Here is a 21,287-nt window from a genome sequence, read left to right on the forward strand (position 1 = left end):
TTCCTAACCTGTGGTTTGAAGCTGTAGGTGATTAAACAGCAAAACAAGCACTCTGTGTATTTTAAAAGCATCGTTACATGAGATGCTCGACGCAGAGTGTTGTATCATTGACTTCACACTTTTTGTGCCAGAACATCTGAATGATCTAGCCCAGCCCTGTGGCTTCCTGGAACAGGAATCTTCAACCCACTTAGGGCAGGATTGCCAGGTCAAAGCCTGGATTGGTTGTCAATCCAGATGTAGAAACTAGGTGTTGTGGCCCTGCTGAAAGAACCTCCTTTAGGGATAAACAGCATAGAGTTTGGGGGGAGATTATTTGTGATTAATAGTAATATTTTAAAACTTGCTGAAAATAAGACTGATGGATCAGTCTCTGTTCCTATCTTGTTTTGACGTATTAGCAGTTTTTCTGAAACAATCCTCATGCTATCACCTAACTTAAAACTATCAATTGTTCCTTATTACCTCCAGGATAAATTTTTGGGGAAGTACTGGGGATTGAACCCAGGGGCACTCAAGTCACTGAGCCACATCCCCAGCCCTGTTTAAAACATTTTTAAATTTTGAGACATGCTTAGTTGCTTAGGGCCTCACTAAGTTACTGGCCTTAAACTTGTGATCCTGCCTCAGCCTCCTGAGATGCTGGGATTACAGGTATGTGCCACTGCACCTGGCCCTCCAGGATGATATTTTAATACATTAATGCCTTTTGAAAACTTGGACTTAGATTATTACATTCAATTTGCGTTGGTTGTATAGCAATTTTTATGATTTTTCTTCAAATATCATGATTTCTGAAGTCTCAGGAGCTCCATATCACAGGCTGCTGCTGCTTCTGCTTGTCCTGTAGTATCTGTGTCCTCTCCCAGGAAAAGCCTCACATGGTCTCCTTCATTGAGCTCAAATACAGAGAATGTTCTATTCTATTTTAATTGCATACTCATACCCTTACCTTTCTACCAACTATGAACTCCTCAGAAAACCAACTTTTATTCTTTATGACCTTGGATATAGTGGGTACTAAACTACTATGTCCACACATAAAATGGAACACTGCAGACTAAATATCTGCTGAATAAGTGAAGTCAGATCGTGGGGTTTCCATTTGTGGAGGGAAGGACACAGCTGTGGAGGAGGTGCTTAGAATTACCCCAAGAGCTGGAGAGGACTCAAGGAGCACCCATTCAGGTGGGCCCTGGGTGATCTCTCAGCATCAGAGCAATTCCAGCAGTGTTCAGCTCTCTACCATCTCCGGAGCTCAGCTGCTCTGAGCATTTACAAACAGCCCACTCAAATACTCTGGCAGAGATAAAGATAACATACTGTTAACCTAGTTCACAGTTTTTGAAATATTCCTGGGTATAAAGAATCTGAAGTCTGCTATTTCATGCTTGATTTAATGTAAAATAGGATCAACTAAATTAAACCAACATCAACTTCAATCTATGTAATCTGGAATTAAGAATAATAAACTTATTCATTGATGTATACAACTATTATGTCACTTTAAGGGGTTTTATTGTATGTTAACTAATGTGAAATTTGAACTTTAAAAAATATTTTCAGTGGTAGATCATTTGCCTAGCACCTGTGAGGCCTGGGTCTCAATCCCTAGTACAGTTTAAAAAAAAAAAAAAAAAAAGAAGAAGAAGAAGAAGGAGAAGGAGAGGAAGGAGGAAGAGGAGAAAAGAAAGAAGAAGAAGAAGTAGTAGTAGTTGGGGTGGGGACAGTTAAACAGTTTCTCTTTCTGGCATATTTGGTTGCTATTATCTCCCTTAGTTCATTTTTGCTAGATTCTTTTAAAGAATTTTGAATTTTAAATTCTTTTAAAGAATTTTAAAGAATTGTTTATTTATTTATTCATCCCATTTACTATTGCAAAATGTTAAAGCCCTAGTTACATCTTTTCATTATAAAGGCTTCTACTGAACTTTTCCAAGCCAGTTTCCTTTAATATTGAAAAGTAGTAAAGGGAAAAATGAATCTGAAGTAGCCAGCAGAATACACAGATCCATTAAAATGGATCCTCTTGTCTCACAGACACTTGATCATCTCATGAAAACACAAGAAGACGTGCAGCAAGCTCAAGACTCTGAACTTACAGAACCCAGGCTAAGAAGTCTGTATTTTAGAGAGAATTTTTTAAAAAATTTCAACAGCATACTAGGATATTTTTTTTGTATTACAGTTGAACAGATCATTTTTGTGTTTGTGATAGAGGAAATAAAAGACAAAAACAGGTCAGGAAGCATGAAGTGTGCCAGCACAAATCCCTTCAGGAGACCTTCTGGTAAGCCAACCAAACGCACTCTAACATGAGACGTGTTTGTGAAGTGGCACACGCAGGTCTTGAAGCAGGACACGCTGACGCAGAGGCAGCTGCTTCACTGGGGTTTTCATCAAGTCAGAGAAAGCAGAGCCCATAGCATGGACCAGAGTGAAGACTTCCTTCTAGAGATTCCCACAACACAGCCGTGGAGAGTCAAGGTTGATAGCAATGGAGTCATGCCCCCTGCCCAGTGCTGTCCCAACAGTCACCAGCTAGCTGTGCTGGAGTGTCCCAAGCCCAGCAGCTCCTGCACCCTCCACTTGGGAACTCAGCCTTTGCATGCTCCTTCTTAGCTCCTCCTCATCGCATCACCAGGCCCTGTTGTTTTCATGAAAGGAGCTTCAAATGCGAATGTCTCCGCTGCAAACTGCAAACACAACCTGCTTCTGTAAGCACTATTTTCCCTTCACTCAAAGAAGCATCGTAGTTAACACTTCAGCACAGTTTAGATAGATATCAAAGGCTAATTTTATAATTTGAAAGTGAAATCACGTGTTGGAAAGTGCTTATAAGCTCGGGACATTATACATTTAAGGTCTTCTCATTACAGTTGTCCTGAAATTACCTACAAGAACTGAGTCCATTTGCTGTATGCGTTTATGTCTAAAATCTCAAGAGCAAATTGCATAGGAAGATTCTAATGTTTGAAAACAAATGGTCACATACAGCTGTTCTTCAGAATATGAAGCACACAGTGCCTTAGTGTGATGTCTGATTTTGTAAAGCAGCATATTATGGGCTGGGGCTGGGCTCAGTGGTAGAGCACTCACCTAGTGTACATGAGGCACTAGGTTCGATCCTCAGCACCACATAAATATAAAAAATAAAGATATTCTGTCCACCTAAAACTAAAAAATAAATATTTTTTAAAAAGAAGCATACTTTAATAATTTCAAGTTTGTAATGTGTTTTATCAGTCAATAAGTGTAGGTTAAGTGAAATAAAATCAGGAATATTATCATAGGAATATTGACTATTGATTTAAAAATCATTAAAAATTGATGAACCCACAAATTGAATACATCATAATCATCTCAGCCTTTTTTTTAGTTTGAATAAAAACTTTTACTGGAAAAAAGTGCTTAAAATTCTCAGAGGAAGAAACTATTCTGAAAAGTTTTATGAAATTTTATTGCTAGAAGAGTATCTCTGAGAACAGAATGGAATTACAGTGCTCTGTGCTCAGTCGGGTGAGGATGTATCTCTTCCTGTCTCCCCAGGGGAACAGAAGTGGCTAGTAGTTGTGGAATCTCTGCTGGCTTGTGTGTCATGTGGATGTGTTGATGCCTGTAAAGAGTTTATAATGTGTGAATAAATGTTAGGATAGTTGTGGCACATTTTCTTTTAATAAAAGTTGATTGCTACTTACTTGTGACAACAAGCAGTGCACATGCTTATAGATACCTTTTGAAGTCCATGAGTTCCAGTGTGATATAAACATTAAGTTCTGAAATTACCTTAAGAGAAAAAAACTTCAACCTAAATATTCTACATTTTCTAGTCCTAATAACTACCAGAAATATACAAAAACTAAATATATTTAAGTCCCTGGGGTTTTGTGATAGTGAATGATGGATGTCTCTACAGTTAAAATAGTTCTTTAAGTGGAAGCTTCGCTGGGGCATGTGGAGAGTCCAAACCGAGTCCTCACAGCAGTCCTGTCAGACTCTCCTTTTGTTCCCAAAGTTGTCATTGGTGTGCCAAGTGTCATCACTGACTGCTGTTTCAAACAGCTGCAGATGTCTGGGCCGGAGCTTTGTGCTCACTGTGGTGTTCATTTGTGTTTCTCTGCAGTTGGAAGGGCACAATATCTTCTCCACCCTGAGCTCCAGTGAGTACGAGCAGGTGCTGGAGATCATCCGCAAAGCCATCATCGCCACTGACCTTGCCCTTTACTTTGGGAACAGGAAACAGTTGGAAGAGATGTACCAGACTGGATCTCTAAATCTCCATAATCAGTCGCATAGGTAAAAATGATTTTACAAAGTTTAGAAGCCCAGGAAGTATTATCTGGAATTAATTGATATTTAAGAAATGTAATTTGGCATAAGTTTTTATTTGACACAAGAAATGTAAGATGATTTGCTTTTCTGTTTCATGTGTATATTGTTAAATGTTTATTTTGGATATTTCCCTCTTTTTGGCAGGGGCAAAATTTCTGATAATGTACTGGTAGGATAATTAAAATGGAGATGAAAACTAGCCTCTCCAAGGCAGGTGCCTTTAAAGGGAAAGGTTTTGCCTTGAGTTCACCAGAGCATGGGGTTTGATCAAAACCTCCTAGACCCCAAAGTACATGAAAATGGATTCACTTTTCAGAATCCAGATCTTATCCATGAAGCTAATGAGATTAATATATAAAACTGGAATTTCATTTTATTGATCTTCAAACATGTTGAAGCACAAGGACAAAAATATTGGCATTTTTTGTGATCAGAATCGTTTAGGAAGCCAAGTAGCAATCATAAGTTTGTTGATGAACATGCAATCAGAACAAGTAAAATTAGATTCATTGTATCTTCTAATGGCATTGAGCTAAAATAGTCTGATGCTTTTTTGTCTGAGGACCAGCATCTTGCCTAGGGGATTCAGAACCATGTAAGATATGTTCTTCATGAATTGGCCACTGATCTGTTGCTTATCTGCCTCGCCCAGGGCAGTTCATTGGTGGTTGCCACCAGTTTTTATGCTGTTACTTCCCTGTGGTGTTTCCAGGTCTGAGCAGTCCATCTCCAGCGATGCCAGCTCTGTTGTTAAGTTTATGAACATTGTTTATTGGCTTGGTGCCAGTCTGCTCTCTTAGTTCTTTCTGTGATTCATTCTTTCCAGAGCACAGTTTCTTTTTTTCAAATTCTTGGAAGAAATTTATTCATGCACCCCAAATGCAGCACATTAGTTTTTATAAATGGACATGAATATCTAATAGAGTTTACCACTTCAAGAATAAATATCATTTTATAGATGTCTTTGATTAAGCAACAATTATTTGTGATTCACTTTACCTTTGAACAGACATATCCAAATTTTTTAGAACTTGAAGCTTATACAACTTGGGGATTTTTTAAAAGAGAAATATAAGACATTTTATTTTCACATGTAGCATATTTCATATTTTCACATATAACAGGGCCCCTCCCAGGACCATTCAAGGGGTCAGTGCTAGGGAAGGGCCTAGATGGTGTTCTGGCACATCCTCCTCCGCCTTCCCCTTGTGAGATATGTGCTGTTACTTCTTCTATCCATCAGGTTATGTGTAGTTCTTGTACTGACATCTGCAGAAACAAGTGTTTGTTCACAGTTCTCTCTCTTTTTTTTTTTTTTTTGATGATAGTTATAAGTTTAGGAAAATATGGCCTTCATATTGTTATGGCTTCCTGAAACCCAAATGCTTTCTTTTATTCCTTGAACCATATTATTTTTAGCTGAATTATTATAATAATTATAATTGTCATTATAGAATAGAATTCTTAAGCATGTAATTGTAAAAATATTATTTGGGGCTTAAGGCATACATAATTGGTGTTACTAAAATATATCATATGATTTTGTGTAACTAAGTAATTTTGACATAGTAATTTTAAAAGCAATTAATGCTTGTTTGTTTTAACAATTTAGAATGTAGAGGTGTTCATGGGAAAAGAAATAAATGAGCTACTTCACTTTCCAATACCAGTTATTTTCTGTAATACCATCTGTGCACCTTTCTGTGTTTTCAAAGGTGTGTGTTTATACAGTATATACAGTACATACATGCCCATGTGCTTTTTCTCTTTCCATTTTTTTAAAACAAAAAAATGTAATTATACTGTATTCATCCCTTTTAAAATTGTGTAACAATACATATGGAGTACTATATCAAATATTTTTCCATATTGATGGCCAGTGTTTCTAGAATTTTGCATTATACATTAATGCTGCAGAAACTCTTGTTGCTTGTGTAGTCTTTCCTACTGATTCTTTAAAAAGTATGCAACATATATTGCTAGAAATTTATGGGCAAATTAAGTTTCTTTTCATATTTAGTTTTCTAAAAAAATTCACAACCCTTCAAACATAAGGGTGAAAACATTTCTCAATAAACATGCCATTCTTATTGCTTCCTGTGATGAACATATTGTCATGTTTGCTTGTGATTTATTACTCAGACTTCTGTGTATCTGTTCATAATGTTTAGTTATTTTTTGATGAGTTGTTCACTTTCAGTAGATAATTTTACATTCTTCATTTTTTTGCTGAGGATATTAATATTTTTTGTGATATAATGCAAATATTTTCTTCAGGTGTTTTTCAAAAATTTTATTTAGATTTTCTTTCTTCTTTTTTTGTTGTGGTGTTGGGGATCAGACCGAAGAGCCTTGTACATGCTGGGCAAGTGCTCTACCACTGAGTTATATTAGTTTCATGAAGCCAAATATGTCATCATTTGTTTTGATTAAATCTCACATTAATATGAAAAGTATATAAACTTTTCTTTGTGTATTTTTCTAGTTTAAAATTTTACATTTACATTTTAATTCTTCAAGAGTTGTATTTTTATGAAAATAATTTATCCTTGATAGTTGAAATATCAGTATCATTTAATGAATAATTAATTGTTTCATTAAATTGAATATATTAAGTTTTTTACAAACATGGATCGTTTTTTGATTCCTTAGCTATTTATTGCTAATTATCTGATCCTTAAATACAATTGCTCTGTTTTGATAACTGTTACTATGTCAAAATTTATATTATATACCCAGTAAAATAATCCTAATCTTGCATTTACTTTGGAAAAAAGAATTAATGGATGTTGTTACTTAGGAAATTTACTTAATGAGTGTTTTTTACAGTAATTTTCAAATGTATTAGACATCAATTTTCAAAGATGTTTTCACTGGATTTAGAATTCTAAGTCTGCAGATTTCCTTTTCTTCAGCATTTATAAAATGTTCAGTGTTCTTCTGTCTTCATCTTTTTGGTTTTTCCTGATGAGACATCGGAGGTCATTCTTATTGTTATTCTCCTATGTACAGTGTGCCATTTTACTCTGGATGCTTTTTGTTTTTAGATGGAAGTGTTTAGTTCTCAGATTTTTCTTTGGCCTATCATTGTATCCAAATATGCATTTTCTTAAAGATTCTTAAACATACTTGTGAGTTATTTAGAAATCCTTGCCTACTTTCCATAATCTGAGTTCTTCGTAAGTTTATCTTTATATCTCATTTCCCTCTGGACCATTTCCTGTCTTTTTGCATGTATAGTCACTTATTTGTGTACTACACTGTGGATGATATATTTAGTTATCTTACTAGATTCTGTTATCTTTCTCTGAAGATAATTAACTTCTATCATAGTAGTCAATTAACTATCCTTAAATCACTCTGAATTTATTAATGAGTTATTTGAAGCTTTATTTGAGTGGTTCTCTTCCTGTCCAGGATTGGAGAGGTCAGGTGTTTGAGGGGAATGTGAATGCCGATTTGGAGGCTTCTGCCTTTGTGGCTCCTTCTCCTTTCTTGAATTCTCTCAACTTTAATGTGCTCTGGTGGCCCCAACTCTGCTGTGGACAATGTACCCCATGTTCTTAGGACAAGACTGTGTGAGTATGGCCCTCAAACAGTCATGTCATCGGTTGAAACTGACCTCTGCCTTCAGTTAGGTATGTCATAGTGCTTTCACATAGTCACCTTCTTTTAGAATTGTCCACAGGCTCTCATTGTTTTTTTAACAGAATTCTAAATCTTTGTTTTGTGCCTAGCCATTTATTATTTTTTCTTAATCAGTTGAAGATTTATTTTACTCTGTTGGTCTAAGGTACAAATATAAATACAATTAATTTTTTACATATTTTGCTTTCTCGTCATACTGATTAGCTGGAACCTAGTAAACAATATTGGATGGTGGTGAAGAAAGCCGTATCTAAAATGTACATGATTTTAGTAGCAATTATTTTAGAATTTTAAGTTTAGTAAAATATTTGATCTATCTTAGTAAAGTAACCATATCTAATATGTGCAAAATTTTAATAGCAATTATTTTATTATTTTTATTTTGATAATAATATTTGATATATTTTAATAAATCATTTTTATTTTTTCTGTTCTTGGTTTAAATTATTTTTTATTAAAAACTTGTAGATATAGAGATTTTCACTACTTTCTAGTGTTTAGTGTTACTGATTCCATATTTTATTGATAGATGTTTATATTTTATAATTTTGCGCTACTGCTAAATTCCTTGAACTCTATACTTTTCCATGGAATTCATCTTTTAATACACCAAGGTAATACCTTTTCTAATAAATTTGTATCTAATTCGTAATTTAAATATGTTTGCTGTATTTTACACTAATTCAATTTATTCCTAGTTATTGAATTTGCTCTGATCTGGAGGAGTAAAAATAACTAAGGTTAACAATTTTGAGAAAGTTCAGTAGTGTGAATTTGAGAAACTACTATAGTCTGCCACCTTTCCCAGCGGAGGACATTAACAGACGTTCAAGTATCTTACGGTCAAGGGATTTCTGTTTTTGTTTTGTTTTGATTTTTGTTTTGTTTTGTTGTCACTTTATCCCACTTTTGGGGCAGTTTATTTTTATAGAAAGTCATCTTGCTCTTTCCAAATTCTTACTAAAGTATTTGTAAAAAGTGTTCTCATTTAAATTTAATCCTACTGCATTCATAGTTACTTTAATTTTCAGTGCTTCCTTCCTTTGTTTCTGTAATCATACTTGCCTGGGATATTTTTATTTCAATTATTCTGTTTTTAAACTAGTTTTTATAAAATTCATCATTTCTTGCTTGTTTGCCCCTTCATTAATTTTAAACTTCATCTTTATGCCTTTTTTATACTCAGTTGTCCTTTTCCATGTTTTTTAAATTGGATAATAACAAAATGATCATGTGTTGTCATTGGTGAACTAATTGCATCATACTTGCAGGTGTTTGGTGAAGTACTTTCCTTTGCTTTAGTTTTTAAGTAATTTTCATTTCCTGCTTCTGTATCCTCATTGATGTAGAACCCAGTAAAATCAACAATTAATTTAAAATTATATGGATTAAATACCTAAATTAGCCAGAAATTGGCTAATAATTAACAAATAAAATATCAAGACTCACTTCTGAGATATACATACCCTCTAAATTTAAAGGCAAGTTGAAGTTAAGAGATGGAAAAAGATATATCATGTGAATGGCATTTAAAAAAATAAAAATTGGTATGGCCATAATAAAGTTAGACACAGGCAATGCTGCACATTTAAAGAGGGCTAGTTTTCCTCCAGTCCAAAATGCATAAGCACCTCACAACCAAGCTGCAGAAACACCCAAACAAAAACTGGCAGAACAAAAAGCATAAGAGGCAAACCCAAAATCTTGTTTAGGTGTTTTGCATTCCTCTTCAGGTAACTTTCAGAGAACTGTATTAGAGTTCTGCAAAACTATAGGGGGTCTGAATATCATCATCAACATGAATTAACTTTTCTTTATAGAACATTGCAATTGTACAACTCAAATTCTTTACAACTGCACATGGAAACACAAGATAGACTTTGTGCTAGGGCATAATATAAATCACAATGAATTTTAAAAGATTGAAATCATAGAATATTTTTGAAATTAAATTAAAAATCATAATTCATTCTCTATCCCCCACTATTTAGAAGTTAATTAACACACTTCTAAACAACCTGTAGGTCAAAGGAAGAATTACAAAGGAAATCAGAGAAATCTGATCATGAAAACCAACTATATCAAAATTTGTAGAATACAACTGAAACAGTGCCAAGGGGTAAATTTATGCCTTAACTCCCATTAAACCAGTGATTTAAGGTAGCACTTTAAGCATCTAGAAAAACGAAAATAAATTCAAGTCTAACTTGAAGCCAGTAAATGATTCAGAGTCAAACAGTAAAACTATAGCAGGGAAGTAGTAGAGAAAATTTATAAATGCAAATAGTAGGTTCTTTAAAAATAGTTAGAATGAATAAGCAAGCATTGGCAAGGCTAAATTAAGAAAAGGAAAGAAAATACCAGTCATCCATATTAACAGGAAAGAGAGAATATCACTACAGATGGAAGTCTTTAAAGGGATAATATAGATTATTACAAATAATATCATGCTGATAAATTTGAACTTTAGAGGAGATGGATAAATTGGATAAAATTCCTTGAAAAATACTACTTAACAATGAACCAGATAGGAACAGAAAACCTGAATAGGCCCTTAAAGAAATTTAATCTTAAAAGAATAAACAAGCTACTTAACTATTTAATAACAAATACTACTTAACAATGAACCAGATAGGAACAGAAAACCTGAATAGGCCCTTAAAGAAATTTAATCTTAAAAGAATAAACAAGCAAAAATGCCCGTCAGGGTCATATCTCATGGTAACACTCTGAAATTCTACTTTTTTAAAAAAAATCTTCTGCACAATCTTTTGAAAAGTGGGAATGGGAACAATTTTCCATCTTATTTTATGAATACTGCATATTCCTGATATCAAAATCTAGTAAAGAAATTGCAAAAATACTTCATCAAAGGTCAGTATTCCTTCAGGAACCTAACTGCAAAGTTCACTAAACAATATAACGAATTCAGTCATACAAAAAAGACAATATAACATGATTTTTCAGGATTGAAACATTAACAATAAAGGGAAGAAGAAGAGGTACTATAGGACCATTTCAATAAATGCAGGAAAAGCATTTGACAAAAGTTAAACCTCCATTGACAAGGGGATATGGTCTCAAACAAGGAATTCAAGGGAATGTCTTCGATTTGGTGGATTTCATCATTGAAAACACAGTAGGTACTGTGATGACAGTAAGGGGACACATATGTGATGCAGTTTGATACTCACCCTCTGAGACTGGAACCAGCCTAAGCCTGCCCACTCCGACCATTCCTGTAATACATTCAGTTGGAAATTCTACCTGGTATATTACTACAAGAAAATGAAATAAGTGTAAAAATGGGAAAGGAAATCTAACTTTATTATTTTTTTCCCCAGTGTTAGGGATCAAATCCAGGACTTTGCATATGCTATGCAAGTACTCTTACCTCTAAGCTACATCCCCAGCCCTTGTCTTTATTTTTAAATGGTTAGGATATGTTTTTTTTTTTTTAAATCCCTTCAGGAATCTTCTAGAAAGTTCACAGATTATGTGGTTAACATTTATTTATGTGAGTTCTATTTTTGTACACAACTATCAATTAGAAATTAAAACTGAGAGCACTTGCCTATCATGTGTGAGTCTATGGAGTTCAACCCCCCTCCCAATCAGGTCAAAATAAATAAATAAATAAACAAACAAAGAAACAAAATCTATTTGCAATATCATTAAAATATGGCCTCCTTAGGAAAAAATTTAACAAATGATGTACAGATCTCTACTAAAAATACAAAAACATTTCAGAGAGAAATTAAAGAATACTTAAGTGTATGGAAAGATATATTGTGTTTCAATATTGCTAAAGTACCAGTTATCTACAAATGTGTCTTCAAAAATGTAATCCTAATCAAAATCTATTTATTTAGAAATTAACTAACAGCAAGTCTTTATAGACAGGCAAAAGGCCTAGAATTGTCAATAATTTGTCAATAATACAAGGGGGAGGAATGAATTACAGTAGAGGGGGTAGAGAGAGAAGAGGGGAGGGGAGGGGAGGGGAGGGGGGATAGTAGAGGATAGGAAAGGCAGCAGAATACAACAGACATGAGTATGTCAATATGTAAATCAATGGAAGTGTAACTGGTGTGATTCTGCAATCTGTATATGGGGTAAAAATGGGAGTTCATAACCCACTTGAATCAAAGTGTGAAATATGATATATCAAGAACTATGTAATGTTTTGAACAACCAACAATAAAAAAAATAATTTGACAATAATTGTCAAAGAATTTTGACAAGCAAATATCAGATTTAGAGGACTTAAGGACTGCTTTCAAAGCTTGCTATAAAATAGCAATATTCAAGAGAGTCTTATTGGAGTTAGGATGGATAAATAACCTGGTGAGACAGATTATAGAAGATTTCAGTGTCTAGCCTGCTGATGCCCAACCAACCTGCCAAGGTCATTCAATGTGGATATCAGTAGTTTTTTTAGGAAGTGATTTTTGAACGACTGAGCTTTTGGTTAGATTATAGACTTACATTGAAAAGCAAAATTTATAAAATTTCTAGAACTAAGCACAGAGGAAAAATCTTTATGGCCATGAATAGGCAAACAAAAAGATTAGACCTCCAGATAAGCAGTGATCGATTGGACTTTGTTTTATTAAAAGGTTGAGATTTTAAAAAGACAAGCCACAAATATTATAAAATATTCTCTATTTTAAAAAGGTCTCATATAACTCTTACAAGTCAGTAGTAAGACCCCTAAGTGAAGTTACACAAAAGGCTTTTTTTAACTTAGAAACCAATAAACATGAAATTTGCTCAATGTCTTTAATCATCTGGAACAAATCCAAACCACATTGATACCACTGCACACACTCGAATACCCAAAATTGAAATTACCAACCATACCAAGCATTGGCAAAGATGTGGAGTAACTCACATACGCATTCCTGGTGGAGGTACTGAACTAAACACACTGCTTTGGAAAGCACTGTGGAATTGTCTTGGAAACTAAGTCTTTTCTTACACTGTTGCCTAACCATCACCCTTAGGTATTTACTGCAGAAAAAAAAAGGCCTGAAATCACACAAAGACTTGGACAGACATGCTTTCAGTAGCACTACTCATAATATATCCCAACTGGGAGATCCCGACCATCCAACAACAGGTGAATGGTTGACAATTTTAGGCATGTAGTGAGGAATACAGTTCAGCAATAAAAATTGTGAACTGATGATTCACATGACAGTATAGATCAGTCACACAGATTTTATGTGTGTGCGCGCGCGCGTGCGTGTGTGTGTGTGTGTGTGTGTGTGTGTGTGTGTGTGTGTGTTTGGTGCTAGAGACTGAACACAGGGCCTCAGGCATGCTAAGCAAGAGCAGTACCACTGAGTCACAGCCCCAGCCTCTACAAATACTATATTGAGAAAAAATGGTAAATAACATTTTTTTATGAAATTCTAGAACAGGCAAAACAAACCAGTAGTATTGGTGACTTATAGAATTCAAGTCAACAGTCCTTCCTTGGCAGGATGAGAGACATCGACAGGAAAAAGGGGAAGGGTGTCTTGGTGCCCAAAACATTCTTGGTTGTCACTGATGTGGTGGTTACCAACTGTGTACATTTTCACACAGCCATCTAATGCATAGACTTCGGGTTTATGCATTTTATTGTCTATAAATTATACCTGAATTAAAGCACAGGAAATAAAAAATATAGTCTAAAAATCTAATGTGCTAAAGATGAAATATTTCAAGTGTCTTCTCTTTAAGCAAGGTAGAGTATATGAATTATATCAAGTATGTCTTTTTTATTCTAATTAGTTATACATAATAGTAGAATGTATTTCAATTCATAGTACAGAAATAGAGCACAACTTTTCATGTCTCTGGTTGTACACAATGTAGAATCACACCACATGTGCAGTCATACATGTACCTAGGGTAAATGTTCATCTCATTCCACCATATTTCCTACTCCCATCCCCCCCCACCCCTTCCCTCTCTCCCCTTTGCCTACTTAAAGTTCCTTAATTCTCCCCATGCCCCCCACCCCCATTCATGGGTCAGCATCCACTTATCAGAGAGAACATTTGGCCTTTGTTTTTTGGGGATTGGCTTATTTCATTTAGCGTGATGTTTTCCAGCTCCATCCATTTACATGCAAATGCCATAATTTTATTTTCTTTTAATGCTGAGTAATATTCCATTGCATATACGTTCCACGGTTTCTTTATCCGTTCATCTATTTAAGGGCATCTAGGGTAGTTTCACAGTTTAGCTATTGTGAATTGAGCTGCTATAAACATTGATGTATGCTGACTTTTAAATCCTTTGGGTATAGGCTGAGGAGTGGGATGGCTGGGTCAAATGGTGGTTCCATTCTAAGTTTTCTAAGCTATCTCCTCCATACTGTTTTCCATATTGGTTACATCATTTTGCAATCCCACCAGCAATGTATGAGTGTGCCTTTTCACCCACATCCTCGTCAACACTTATTATTGCTTGTATTCTTCATAATGAAAGCATTCAGAGATTAAAATGGTATGGTCATTAATTCTCCAAATGAGAGCAGATCTCCCTGGGAGGCGATTAGGAATTGATGAGCTTATAGAAGTAGTCACAGAATTTGGCATTATATTGGGTAAGCTTTTAATCCACTTTAGTATTATTAATAGGTACAAAATTCACACTGGTGACATGGCTTTTGGGACCTCCATTGATTTGTTTGTTTGTTATTTTGGTACCATGGAAGGAACTCAGGGATGCTTAACCACTGAGCCACATCTCCAGCTCTTTTTGTATTTCATTTAGGTACAGGGTCTCATTAAGTTGCTTAGGGCCTCACTAAGTTGTTGAGGCTGGCTTTGCACTCCCAAGTTGCTGGGATTACAGGTGTATGCCTCCATGCTCAACCCACAGATTCTTTTTCTTCTTTCTTTGCTTCTTCTTCTTTCTTTTTTTTTTTTTTTTTTTTTTTTTTGAGTACTGGGGATTGAACTCAGGGACACTCAACCACTGAGCCACATCCCCAGCCCTATTTTTATTTAGGGACAGGGTCTGACTAATTTGCTTAGTGCTTCACCACTGCTGAGGCTGGCTTTGAACTTGCAATCCCCCTGTCTTAGCTTCCCGAGCTGCTGGGCCATGGAGTTCTTTATGGGATGAAATCTTGTGTATAAGGAATTGCACGACAGGACCCATCATGAGAGACCACACAGCTTTGGTTTACAGGAAGGCTACTCACAGGCTCTTCTCTTCTCTTTGCCATTTCCTGGAGCTTCTTGTCACAGTTGAGAAGACATCAGTTCCCGTAACTAGCTTTTTCACTCCACCACCTGTCCTTTGCAAAGGGAGGGTTTGCTCCTCACTTCCATGGGAGGCCTCACCTGTGTCTCAGGTCACTGCTCCATAGGATCAACATCTGCAGCCAGGTGTTCACCACATGTGGACCGCAGAGAGCTGACAGGTGCCATCTCCAGCCTACCCTGGCTTTTGTACCCTAGCCTTGATTGCTTGCTTGGGAAATCTTGTTAAAAAGAAACACAATTGAACCAAGTCCCTCACCTGCTGTCATTGTCCTTATGGGGAATGTGGCTGCCCAGGGGACAGTTGCCTCCAGGCTCCTGTTTTTATTCATAGTAGCTCAAGTTCTCTGCCATTCAAGTGGAATCAGACAGCTGTCTTTGGTGACTAGCTTATTTCATTTCATACGATGTCCTCAGGGTTCATCCATGTAGCATGTGTGTGTCACAATGTCCTTCTATGCCAAGGCAGAATGATCTTGTATGTAGAGGCCAGGATTGCTTATTAATTCACCCCCAGTGGATCCTTGGGTTGCTTCCACTTTTCTGTTTGAATCATGTTGCTGGGAACATGGGTGTACACATGGGTCTTCCAGACCCTGCTTTCTATTCCTTCAGGGAGATGCACAGAAGTGAAGTCACTGGGCAGTATGGTAGTTCAGACCATTTTCCAACACTGCTGTGCCCACCTGCTTTCCCATAGAACGTGCTCAGAGGTTCCAGTTTCTCCATATCCTTGTTGACAGTTACGATTTTGGTTTTATTATGTTATATATGTCATATGTTTTGTATACGGTATTAGTAAAGTGTCCAACTTCATTCTTGTGCATGCGGACACCCATTTCCCAGCAGCATTTGCTGAAAGGCCTGCTTTCCCTATTGGACTTTGTTGAGAATCTTGACCTTCTAGGTGAGAGTGTGCTTCTGGGCTCTCATGGAATACTGCTTTCTCTCTCTTGATGTCTTGCCATGCTGCTTGATCACTGTGGTTTGTGTTAAGTTTTGAATTCAGAAAGTGTGAGCTCCCCAGCTTTACTCTTCTTCAAGATTGTTTTGGCTGTTCAAGTTGCTTGAGGTGCCATGTAAATTTTAAGGTAGGTTTTTCTTTCTGTGAAAACAAAATTTGATAGTACTTTACATGCACTGGCAAGTCTGGAGGTAGGCTCCTTGACGCTGGTCAACAGCTGCAGTATCCCCTCAGCTCTTCTGCTGCTCAAAGCACAGTATTCTCTTTCTCCACAAGTGTGCTGTAAAGCATGGAAGGCAATCATTTTCTATTTAAAATGTAATGCATTTTAACTAAAGACACATGGCTTTGTACATGTGTAGCTGTTTTATCGGCTTGGAAATTATTTGGTCTATGAAAGATAGATCAAAGCTTGTATTTATTTTTCAGGTCACAGTGCAAACCTCTACAGGCAGCAGTTTCCGGCTTCAGTTAAGCTGTCCTGTGATGCTGACATGAAGCCCAGCTCTTTTGGTGGTGGTGGTTGTTTGCTTCATCATCTTTGGTTTTGTCAACACGAAAAGCTGAAAACGATTCTCCCAAATTAGTTGATTGAAAGGCAGCATGCAGTGGGACCATGCATGCTCTAGGAACTGTGTACACATTCAAGGAAACTGAAACAACAGGGACTCCTTATAGTCCAAGGGAGAAGGACCCCTTGAGTGGTCCTCATATACTAATCCTCAGCCACATGGTTAAAATCACGCGTGCAGAAGGACCACTCTGAGGCTGCAGACAGGTGCTGGGCAGATGTCCTTGCAGAAATGTTTTCTGTGTGCAGTTGTAGTAGCCTTTGTGTAAAGTCCTGGTTCTGACAGTCTTTGGTGCATAGTTTTTGTTATCAGGAGTACATGATTGAGGTCTCTTCCTTTATAATCTCACAGCTGTATTTATTATTGGTTTTGGAGGACAATTAGGGCTTGACAAAAGTGACTCCATTTTGACTCAGACAACTTTCCCAGCAAATCTGCATGGGTCTCTTGTTTGTGAGTCCATTGGACTTTGCCCACGTCTTTCTTTCATTTGATGGCTTGCTCAGACTTTGTGCCTCTCTTTCTGGAGCTAAACACCAGCAGTCCCACCAGTAATGTGTGAGTGTGCCTTTTCCCCCACATCCTCGCCAACACTTATTATTGCTTGTATTCTTCATAATGAAAGAATCCGGAGATGGGTTCCCTTGCCCTCTATTGGAAGTTCTCAACTTCTTTTCTTTGCCCTCATCCGTGGTCCTTGCTAACTATTCCTGATGTCATTTATTGTTAGACATCTTGCTAGTGTTGGCATTATGATCACAGCTCCACTAAAAGATAGTGAGCCTATGGCTTGAAAGTACCCTCCAAAACCCATGTTGAAATTTAACCTCCATCATGACAGTACTGAGAGATGAGGCCTTTTGAAGTAGAGATTCAACCATAGGGCTCTGTCCCTGTGAATGGGTAAAGACTGGTATTGAGATGGTGGTTACTGTCTCATGATGGGGTCCTGATAAAAGGGTGAGTCTGGCCTGATTTTCTGTCCCATGTGGGCCTCACCCATTTCTAGCATGTTGTGACACAGCAGGAAGGCCTTCAGTCTTGCGCTTTTCAGCCTGCAGGACTATGAGTCACAAATTTCTTTGGAATTTGCTTGTTGTATAGCATTCTGTTATAGCAAGAGAATAAGACAGTAGGTAATTTTTATTATTTTTTTATTTTGAAAGTGAAACAACCAAAGAGCAATTGTATATGAAAGCCATCATGTATCTTTCAAATACTGGTGAAAAATTCATTTTTACATTACACGTGCATAAAGTACAAGTTTCACAAATATCTTACGCTTTCTAATGAATAAGTCCTTTGAACTCAGCAGAGGCTGCTAAGTGACCTTATGGTCCCAGAAGTGAATTAGTGACCGTGTTAGGTCTGACTTACAGGGAAACTGGCTGGTGACATGGGAGGCAGGTGGAAGAAATGGGAGCACCTACAGAGGACATTGCCTCTGTGCCTGTGCGCTGATTTCTCACCCTGTGCCCACAGTACTTCCCACAGCTCAAAATGAAGGTCTTGTTTAGAATAAGCTGTGGACTGAGCCAAGGTGGGAGAAAGGAGTTCATATGTTTCTTACTGAAGCTAGTGATCTTGGTCTTTTGTCCAAATATGACCAGACTTAACTGCTGCCTAAAAACTTCTCAATAAAAAAAAGAAAAGACCACAGTCTGTTTAAGCTGTGTATCAAGTTAAAGTAGCTTCTTACATTTAAAAATGATAAATATATGTTTTGGGTAGGTTTTCTAAGTTTTGCTTCCTTGTATTTCATATTGGATCAACCTTTCTTAAACTTGCATTTTAAAGATAAACTAATTTTATAATTTGAAAATTGTGAAATTATGATTGAAATAATATTCATGATTTTTGTGATATTTCTAAATCATCAGGAAATACCCAAATGAAAATGTTTATTCTCTTACTCCAGGGAATGTTTATACCCTTCAAAGGCAATTCCTGTGCCCCACTTCTTTCAGTCTTAATTTAGATTTAAGTGCACACCAAAAAAAAAAAAAAAAGGCTTTAGCTTTAACTCTGGGGCAATTCCTTAACTTCTCTTTACTTTTCTCTAGCCCTGCTGTGTTCTCGAAGAAGAGGAGGTGTGTCTGTATGACATGCTTTTCCTTAGCTCATAAAGTAATCTCCTCTGGCCTTTTCCAAACATGACAACAGCAGCCATCAGTCTTTCCTACTGCAGTAAACATGGGAGGACCCGTCTGCAAGTTCTGTTGTGCTCAAACAGAAGAACTTGAATGTGGGGAAACCAGGTTCCAAAATAAATCTGAATGTCTTCATTTGATTTGAAGTTACTTGTACTTGGGTTTCCAAAGGAAGGTTTCTTGATTCAAGGAAGAGCTCCGACACAAGTTTTAATAATGGCAGATCCCTTGAAAAGGTGCACATTTGCTCAAGATTAATTTTCCATTCAGATATGATTTCTTTTCCTCTCTTAATGATTTTTAAAAGAATCAGCATTTAGGGGGTTCTACGAAATCAAGAGTTTAGAACTTAAAGTATGTTTTAGTGAGGTAGTCACTCTAAACATGTTTGTGTTGATATTGAAGAGTTATTGTTCATGTCATTGGGAACAGATTCTAAAGTCTTTCTCTGGTTTTGATTCTGTAGGTCTTCACAATGTTTTCAGAGAAACCGCTTTATCCTCAGTCTAATTAATACTTACTAAATTAGTAAGGACATGATGTGTCGTAGTTACTGCAAACATGATTTAAATTTCTCAACTTGGTGATTTAAAATTCCTCAAAGATAGATTTACAAACAAAATGAAGAATCATTAAAATAATAACTGAAGAGAGAAAGATATTACATATCACTATTCTAAAAGAAAATAGAGGAATTAAAATGGGGTAGATGACATTTCCTTAAGAAAATGTCCCAGCTGCACCGCAGGAGACAGATGTTTACTGAGTCCCTGGAGCCCCCCCTTCCTGGCCTACTCCAGCTGTCCTTAGGACACCTCACATTGGGAGTCTGGTCTGTGCTACATAACAGTAAGCTTTTGAGTATGGAAATAAAAAATAAATTTCAAGGAATCAGTATTAAGTTAGAGAATTTGTCAATTAAATGTCAATACTGACATCAAATATCCAAGTGGTTAAAAAGAAAGAAAGAAAGAAATTCGGTCTTTGATCAGTTGTATGTGAGCATTCCAAGATAAACAAGCAGGACATGCTTTTTTAAAATTTCTTTTCCCCCTATTTTTTGTAACAGTTTTGGTTGTGCTACCCAGACACTTTAAGCTGAGTCTGAAGATCTAATGGCAAGAGTTTTCTTAGATAAGTAAAAATTTTGGCTTAAAAACAATATTTTCTGAGCTGAGGTTTTCTGTGGTTCAGTGGTAGAGTGCTTGCCTAGCACATCTGAGGCTCTGGGTTTGATCCTCAGCACCACATAAAATAAATAAATAAAATAAAGGTATCGTGTTCATCTACGACATAAAAGAAATATAAAAAACCATTTTTCTATTTCTGTGCCATATTGATACATGAACAAGTAATGTAGTTTCATATTTAAATAGTTGCAATTTCAAGTGTGTGCTGGGTAGCTCAACTGTGGTGGCAGTGAGGAGACAGGAGGGCTGGAGGTGGAAAGTTGTGTCTCCTCCCCTGGCCTCGACTCTGTTGGCCTGTGGTGCAGCAGAGCTAGGGGCTGGAATCTCTTACAAACCAGGCCTAGGTTGGGTCTGGCGCCTGCTCCTGTCCTTGTCTCTTCAGAAGTGGGACCTCCCCTCTGTTATTGACCCCTCAGTCTTTCCCTCTTCCCAATTTCCTTAACCCAGCCAGCCAACACGTTTGTGGATGGTCCCTTCCTGTAGCCCCTCTGGATTCTCCTGAGTGTGACATCTGCTTCAGGTTAGGACCCAAGCTGCCATACCTGGTGTGAAGTCACTGCTTTACACCTGGGCTGCATTTCTTACTTTTTCCTGTCGTAAAGTGTCAGTTGGCATTGAGGAGGCTAGGACACCTCAGAGGGCTCTGCTGTGGCCACGAGACACCTAGTGCCCAGAGACCTTTTTAAAAGCACTTACCTTGCAGCTCCAGGACAAAGAGAAAACAGTGCCAGCCACTCTGTTCTTTTGAATTCTGGATGTTCACACGGATGAGCAACTGTTGTTACAGTCACACAAGAACACAGTCTTACTACCCTTGTGCCTCTACCTGAAATCCTCTGTAAAGTCGGTAGGTGTTGCTCCCCTTTTCCACTGTTCTCCCATGAGGTGTGGATCCTGTCCTTGGCCAAGTACCTCTTCACAGTGTGTGGGGAGGGTGGAGCTTCCTTCCTGCCCATAGTGGTTCATCCAAAGGCCCACAGCCTCTGTGGCTTCTTTTCCTCCCTTCTGGAGAGTTCTGAGACCTTCTAATGGAGCATTTTAAAGTGTGCTGGCTCACAGAAGGCAGCTCTGCACACTGTGGCTTCTAGACCAGAATGTCCACGTGTCGGAGAGCCTGCGTTCTCCGTTAACTCCACCAGGTCCAGGGTAACACGTGGTGGGGGAGA

At 37.1% G+C, this 21,287-nt stretch overlaps 1 protein-coding gene across 10 annotated transcripts in view; it reads left to right on the top strand.

Moving 5' to 3' along the window:
• Positions 1–21,287, top strand: part of Pde10a (phosphodiesterase 10A) — a 508,658-nt gene that overhangs the window by 470,694 nt on the left and 16,677 nt on the right. For all 10 annotated transcript variants that reach the window (XR_013424690.1, XR_013424691.1, XM_040283551.2 and 7 more), the window contains one exon: positions 4,124–4,296. Coding sequence is in view for 8 of the 10 variants with exons in the window: in XM_040283551.2 (XP_040139485.1) it covers positions 4,124–4,296 (173 nt within the window). In the remaining 2 variants the exon portion in view is untranslated. The remainder of the gene's footprint in view (positions 1–4,123; positions 4,297–21,287) is intronic.

This window comes from Ictidomys tridecemlineatus, chromosome 8 (genome assembly GCF_052094955.1).
Source record: "Ictidomys tridecemlineatus isolate mIctTri1 chromosome 8, mIctTri1.hap1, whole genome shotgun sequence".
Taxonomy (NCBI): Eukaryota; Metazoa; Chordata; class Mammalia; order Rodentia; family Sciuridae; genus Ictidomys; species Ictidomys tridecemlineatus.